The sequence below is a fragment of the Phytophthora infestans genome, genomic scaffold (assembly GCF_000142945.1).
Source record: "Phytophthora infestans T30-4 supercont1.6 genomic scaffold, whole genome shotgun sequence".
Lineage (NCBI taxonomy): Eukaryota > Oomycota > Peronosporomycetes > Peronosporales > Peronosporaceae > Phytophthora > Phytophthora infestans.
In genome coordinates this window covers 516837-524571 of record NW_003303753.1, presented here as the reverse complement: position 1 = coordinate 524571, position 7735 = coordinate 516837, and the positions used below count along the sequence as shown (strand labels likewise).

Genomic DNA, 7735 nt, shown 5'->3' with positions numbered 1-7735 from the left:
TTCATCTGAACGAAATATACTTTGTGTAACGTTTGTGAAGTGGATCGACTTTTTACGTGTTTTGAGAAATTGGTAAATGCTGTTTATTGCTCCAACGACTACTGTGTTTACTCTGTATAATAGTTATGCAAGAGCTCATTTCATCGAAAATTGAGAGAGCGAGTGGGTGCAATTTGCAACCGGATAAGGGAGTGCCACGGTCTCGGTCGCTTGCGCTGCAAATTCCAGACGTCCATGATCTCTTACTCTATGTTGGCGGTCAGCTAGCAACCCAAATTTTAACCACCGTAATTGGTGCTTGCAAACAGGGAAATTTGACGTGACAGTGGCCACCAGGGGCAACAGAACGCACAGCACGAGACGTGATAATAAGTCTTCCTCTTTATGCCACGATGACAGTGCCAACCCTGAGGCACTGATGCGGTGGGTTGTTCTAAAGTTCGCTTGTTTTCTCGAGTTGTCGAGATTTTCGAACAAATCCTATACCGGTAATTTGAAACATTTGCGGGATCCACACACCACCAATTTTGATTCAACAATGCTGAACCTGAGACGTGCTCGAGTACCGCAGCACCAATCGCAGCGATTGATCTGGAGCCGCGCCTCCGATTTCGTCGCGTGGTTGGGTCTGGGTCCCAATGCCAACTTCGAGAGCCCTCCGACATCGAGACAGCAGCAGACGCAGCCCCCCAGAAGCAGACACACACCAACATCATCTACAACGCCTGCCAACCGAGTAGTTGCTAAGCGTGTACTGAGGCCTCACCCTCCCGCAGACATCTCTTTGCCAGCATTTAAACGTTCGCTAGACCCAAGAGAGCGAAAAGCTGCAGCCCACGCGCTCGGCCGTTTCTCACTAGAAATCAAGCATGTGCCGTCGTCTACGCAACTGCTGGACACTTGGCAGGTCATTTCGCAGTGTCGACCCTTTGTGGTGGACAAGGAAAAACCGCTTCAAGTGCGCCTGGCGACTACGGAGGACGTGGGCGACGACCGGACTTGGCTTTTGCAGATTGTGCCTGCCGACATCTTTGCGCAGCTTTCGGTCGACATCTCTACACGCGCGATGTTTGTGGGCTCCACGGGTCCCGATCAAGACGTGGATGTTGTGGTGGCCAATGAGGCACTGATGGTCGGTAATCTGGTGAAAGCTTTCCACCAATTGAACGAACACAAACTGGCGGTGGCGTTCTTCGAGTCCTACGACCGTGACCGAAGAGTGTGGCTGCAGGAACATCAGCTTCGCCAAGCAGCCAAGGTAGCGGACAATGATGTTTGTGACGGAGACAAAAAAGGTGAAGCTGAATCGAAAGAAAAGGAGAAAAGGGTACCGATCGAGAACGTGACACAGTTACCACGCGCCGTATACTCGTGTTATCTCCGCTCCCTGGCTGCTTTGAAGCAGTCGAAGAAGATTGTGCGGCTTTTTGAGAACGATGAGCACCAGCTAGAGAGAATCTGCAGCACAGTCCCCAACTTGTACTTGCTTCTCCATGCGTGCTATAGCGAGAAGAATGGGGAGCTGGCGCGACAAGCGATTGACACAATTGCTCGGTTCTCACCTGCTGCTGTCATCCCGCTGGGTTGCTACGAGCTCGCCATTCGATCCAATCTACGCGATCGGAAACGCGACGAGCGAGAATTGGTAACTGCGATTCACCTGGCGAAAGCACTGCAAAACGATGGTGGCTACACGTTAAAGCCTGACATTTGGAGTGGACTGATCAAAGTCAGTTTGAATATGAAGCGTCCAGACCTCGCACTCGAAGTCTTCAAGAGCTACCCACGTCACTGCATACCTGAATATCAGATTAATTTCCGCCAGGCGCTGCGTGCAGCCTGTCGGTTCACGGATTCTACTGCGCTGGATATGGTGCGCTTCTGCTGGGTTAACTACTGCGAGGAATACTCCAATTTGAAGACGCTGCTGGAAGAGCGAAAAGCATACCAAGATGCCATTTGTCTCAACAACGCCGACACTAGAGGATTGTCGTTGGGGGACGCGGGTTTAGTATCAAACATTCCTGTTGTAAACAAGGAAGTTGAGACCGAGTTGCTTAATATGGTGCTGTGGGAAATGCTCAAGCATCGACACGCTGTGCCATCGCTCGTGCAAGTGCTTGATGTCATGGAAGCCACTCGCTCGAAAGGTGGCGCAGTGGCCTTACGCCGAACTGTGCAAGTGATGTTTAATTACGACATGAAGAGGATGGCGTCTCACGCAGCCGTGGAGAGCTCTTTAAAATTCTGGGGCGAGCGTCCTTCAGTGCTGAGCGGTCAGGGCTTTCTGGTGTATCTATTGCTGGAGGAATGTGTAGAACAACAATGGGATGACGAGTGCGAGTTCTTGGTGGACTATTTGTTGGAACTGGGCGTAGCGCGTGTTCCCGTCAACACGATCGTCAAGATGATGGGAAGCAACGAGGTACGCGGACGGTTCGAGGCCAACGTCCGAATTGGTGAAAAACTTCTTGAAAGTCTTTCGCAAAACAACCGCTTGAAGCTTCGTGACAACTTTTATGAGCGTTTCTTGATGAGCTACTTCCGCCTCGAGCAATTCGACAAAGTGAGTGAGCAGCACGCAAAGCTTAACCTAGAGAAGCGCTATCCGCACAATGAGGTGATTAGGACAATTGTTCATGATGCAGCTGCACAATAGACATAGTAGGACACTGATAGCCATAACAGCCAAGGATGGCAAGTAACAAGAGCACAATCGTTCGGAGGCTGAGTAACTTCCTTTGTTTCCATTGTTCCTGTTTTTGATAGAATAGTTTCAAGCGCTCTCTACCTGATGGTTCCGATACTACACTCCACGCCAGATTAGATCGGCCACTAACGGTTGTGGCTGTAACTCGATCAATTTTTAACGTTAGGAATTACTGTTGAAGGCAAAGTGTCAGTTTAGTACTGTAGCTTCGATTGAGTGCTTTCACTAAATCTGCGATAACTCGGTATCTAATATTCCAATTGACACATATGAGGTAGCGTTGGAATGAGAAGTAACAGACCGATTTTTAAGATTTTTAACAAATAAATTACAGCAGGTGAAACGATTTTATAAAGCATTCTTTCCGATTTCACAAATGTGTTAAAGCAAACATTTGTTCACGAGAAAGTGCGGTATGCAAGCATGTTGGGAAAAAGATACTCTTCAACATCATAAAGATGAAAGCGTATGACATAAATTGGTTTATTTGTTTCTACAGGCCCACTAGACCCAGGCTTCCTGTTGAGGCTGAATCCACGCCTCCAACAAGGGCGGCAGTGCCTCAACTGCCATTTTGTTTTTGTCCTACAGGCTTCTTACTTCGCGAAGGCTTCGTCTTCGGCACCTCAGTCTCTTTCTCAAGTCTTTCACGAGTAAGTATCTCTTCCGCTTCCTTGTTTAGCTCGGTCGAGGTGCTGAAAGCACCAAAATCGCTTGGTGCACAATATCAGAGATCTTAAGGAACGCTGTATATCAGTAAGATTGAGGCAAACCATTTCGCGTGAAGTTGGCTAACTTGGTGTGCATGTTAGGACGTGAAAGCGGTAAAATATTACAGCTGCGAAATGAAGCGCGTCAACCACCCCTCACCTACACTCACACCACACACGAGCTCAGCAATCTGCTGTGCCTTATGCAGGACATCTTGCCGTCCGACAGGATGGCCGGTCACCTGTCGCTGGAGGATCCAGTCTCTAATGACATTTTTGGCACTCTTCGAAAGCATTGGAGGCGGCCCACGACGCTTGGGTTCTTGAGGAGTGTTTTTACGTGCAGCAGCCAAGTATTTCTTCAGCGTGCTATGCGCGATCTTCATTTCTTTACTTGTTGCCTTTAACTCTGCGCCAGCGAAAACGGCTTTGTGGTGAAGTGCTTTCTCAGAAATAAGAGACTGGATCTGACAAGGAGTCACTATCCCAGATTAGTGACTACACCTGGCGAGTAGGGAGGATCTGGATCGCCCGGCATGGATCCGCGCTGCTCGAAGTGAATTGGGCCAAGGTAAGGCGGCATCCTATATGTGTCGACGATGCATCCGGCATGGATAACGTATGGGAAGGCAGAATCCACCAAGTGGATACTCGGATCCATCCTCACCTGATTACACCTAGGGGATATGGAATATACCATGTGCAGGTGGATCAAGTGGGGATCCTATGAAGGAAGGATGGTAGGTGTCATCCGAAGGTAGATCTGGTATCAACGACAAACGGAAAGGCAAGATCCACCACGATATGTCTCAGATCCCAAACTTCCGAGTCCGAATCCCAGGGGGTGAGGATCCCACATCGAGTGACCTGGATCCAGGATATGGGGACCGGTGGATGCAACGGATCTCGAACTTTCGTGGAGCGATGGAGATCACAAACACTCGTAAGACAATGTTGGAAGATTGGAGAGCTCAGGTCCATGACGAACGTACACTTGCGGTGAGGTGGATCAAGGTGACCTGGATCCAGAATAGTGTACCCATAGTATGGCGACCTCAATGACTACGCCATGGATCCGGTGGGTCTGATGATAATACAGCTGGGATGATGGGTCGAGGAGAAAAAGGACATGCAGCCGAGCCTGGTAGGGGATTTAGCAGGTAAAATACATAGAAGGTAGAAATCCAGGCAGGTATAGGCTTAATTATCAATACAGACCTCAATTTGCACAGTATCATGCAAGTGCCTTCCTGTCCTCAAGAATCGGAACTACATTGGCCGTACGAGCTCGGTGAAGGTTGGAATTGCGAAACTTGTGTTGGTATTGATAACTGGATATACATTGGCCAGATCCTACAACCTAGTGAGCTTTCCTTTACACGTGCAGATCCGAAAGGTTAACCGGATTTACTGCCTGGCCGGCAACACCCTAGAGGCTCTCAACTCTCAAGATCCCGTCATAGGAGGCGGCAAGTACGACGAAAAGGAAACACTAAGGCAAGGAAACACACCCGCAAGGCAACCCTACGGTCAGATCCAAGATCTAGGCCCTGGATCCACCAAGCTCGAATATTCGCTTAGAATCCAGAAACAACTACGGACGCAGAGTGAAGATCTTACCACTACTGCTCCACCCCATCCCCACGTCTCGCCAAGACACTCAAGCTTCACCACTTGGACTCTTCGGAAGTTACCGAGAGAGCAAGATCCCGCCCTACCGACGGGTACACAAGGTGAGGAGAGTTCAACAGATCACGGGTCATCGGGGGACCCCTCCATTAGTCGGTGTCTGGGCGCTGTTGGTAAGTTGGATCCAGCAATCTCGCAGATTTTGCTGATCCCGCTACGCCACAATGGTGCGCGTGCCCGGATCGTTTGGTGACTCGGGATTTCACCGTGAGTCCCAAGAAGATGCTCAAGTGAAGATTGAGCCAGGGGAGGAGGCGTCATCGGAGGTCGGATCGACGAGGACGCTGCTGAATGAAGCAAGATCCGCGGATCGATGGAGTCCTGGGAAGAACTATGTCGACGGAAGAGAGGTAGATCCGGATCTAGAAGAGAAACCTCTCTATCCTCCCCAGGTCCCCTCGGGGACCCCTGCGGATCTTGACTGGCGTCAAGATCCGCTAACAAAACAAGGGAAAGTGAAGGCGAAACAATATGCATTTGCAGACTCACCGGTCAAGCCAAGACCGTACCTAAGCCCAAGTCCGCTAGTCGAAAAGACGAGAAAGAAGACGAAAACGAGTAAGACTGCGCGGAAGAAGATGCAAGCTCCAGAGTCGGAAGAAGACCAAGCTGGATCCAGGTCAAGCCGGTCCGACAAGGATCTCGAGTTTGTATATCGCCATCAATCTCTACGCGATTTTCTGCATCAAGATCCTGTCATGCGGATCCTGAATCCACGACAGATCGAAGATCCAAGGGAACCAGTGAGAGCACCAACGAAAACGGCGAACAAGTTGGTGGCAGTCAAGGATCCATTACGTTTGCTTACGGATTCAGGCATCGTAGCTAGTGACTTTGATGCAAAGGAACTTCGAGCTAAACTTGGATCTCATAGAATCGGCGACGCGGGACCTCTTCGACAGAGTCAAGTCCATCGCCGGGGAAAGGTCGCACACTATGGACCCAGTGTCGTCGCAGAGGATCAGCCATGCTGCATCCTCTAGCTACGAATCCGCGACTGATGATGGGTCAGATATGTCTTCTGAACCGCGACGCATGACACTGGGCCCATCTGGGGCGTCCACGCTGGAAGCGCGGCCAAGGATATCAAGAATATTAGAGTAGGATGAAAACCCAAACAAACAAATAAACTGTTCTTATTTTACCGGAATTCGGCTTTGCTTTCCTATTTAAGTAAATCTATACTTTCGGACGAATGTATAGTTAATCGAAGTGAAACGCATCTTACGTTTCCTCATACACGTGCGCTAACGTGTAAGCCGAAGTAGTGGGCTTAAAGTAGGCCCATTACACCTGGTAGCACTTTGTAGTCCGTCCAACGACCGACTAACTAACTAGTTCGTTCTTCGAAGGGCCTTGCTAGCGCCCCAGGGGGTTCTGGATAGTCTGGTCGCGAGCCATTGTTCGTATATTTCACACTCCCGCTGAAATAGCTTCCGGTCTCTGCAGTCTTCATAAGCCAGCACTTGCCAATCTCGGTACTTCTTGGAGTCCAGACGGACATAGCCGTCACCTCGCGGCAAATCCCCATCTGGTATCCACATCGTGATCGAGTCGTATGCTGGTAGGTACACAGTTTGGTCACACACATTGGTCAACCGAACTTTGAGGCGGTCCACGTCGAAACCTCGCCACTGACGGGATTAGCTTGTCCGTTCGACGAACCCACAGTACGTGTCCTTCCGATCTCAGCCGGAATTCGTCTGGACCTGTTTCACGGCGCGGCGCGATTGCCGCACGAAGTTCAAATCCCACTGATCAAGACCAAGAATATGATCGACAGTGAAGAGTACGGATTTCATGTTAACGCCGGGCCACCCGAGCGTTTGGACATACAAGCGCACGAGGGGCAAGAGTATCGACTAGCGAAGCGTCAAGTCGGGCTGGTCCCGAGTACCACGTCGACGCCCGCACTATGCGCCATTACCCACATCTCGAATTCGTACACTATCTCCCATTGGAGCGTAATCGTAACGCACGCTCGTCGTGTCGTAAGCACCTTGCCTTCGCTGATTCCTTGAATGTCAATACGGCGTCCGTGAGCAGGTACATCTCGGAGCCGCAACTTCTTGGTAAAGGTGTCAGTGATCACACTAACGTTCGCTTCCGTGTCGAGGAGATTCTTCGTCCGCTTATCGTTTACTGCGCCTTGCACCAGAGCTCTCATTCTGATTCGTCGATCGAATATCTTGGCCGACCACCAGGCCAGGGTTCAACTTCACCATCTTGGAGTGACCCTTGGGCTCGTCTCGCACTGCACTCAAAACCACACCAAACGAACCCTCGCTGGTGCCCTCATCAGCATCAGCACACTCCACTATCTCTCCAACACCTCCACTGAGGATTCTACTCCTCTCCTTTTCATTTTCCGTCGCGCTCACACTTGTTATATAATCATCTGGCCACTTACTCTACCCCATGAAAGTGGAAGATACGCTCGGCTTCCAATGAAGGCTCGGCTAGCCTTGCACCGCCTGTTGCAGTAATAAGCTATTTGCCTCATGCCACCGCACATAGTGCAGGGGTCGCGCTGTGAACGTCGGCTGTCACGGTTGAAGTCGCGTCGACCACGTTGGTCCTAACCCACGGTCACCACTTCGGCGATCTTGATTGAAGCTATGCTCGC

At 50.4% G+C, this 7735-nt stretch overlaps 1 protein-coding gene across 1 annotated transcript; it reads left to right on the top strand.

Annotated features, from left to right (window-relative positions):
- Positions 1–538: 538 nt before the first annotated feature.
- PITG_04509 (uncharacterized protein) lies at positions 539–2659 on the top strand (the record flags this gene model as incomplete). Its single annotated transcript, XM_002905243.1, has 5 exons — positions 539–632; positions 741–1258; positions 1340–1961; positions 2043–2176; positions 2234–2659. 5 exons carry the CDS (start codon positions 539–541, stop codon positions 2657–2659), a joined length of 1794 nt encoding a protein of 597 aa, XP_002905289.1.
- Positions 2660–7735: the final 5076 nt, after the last annotated feature.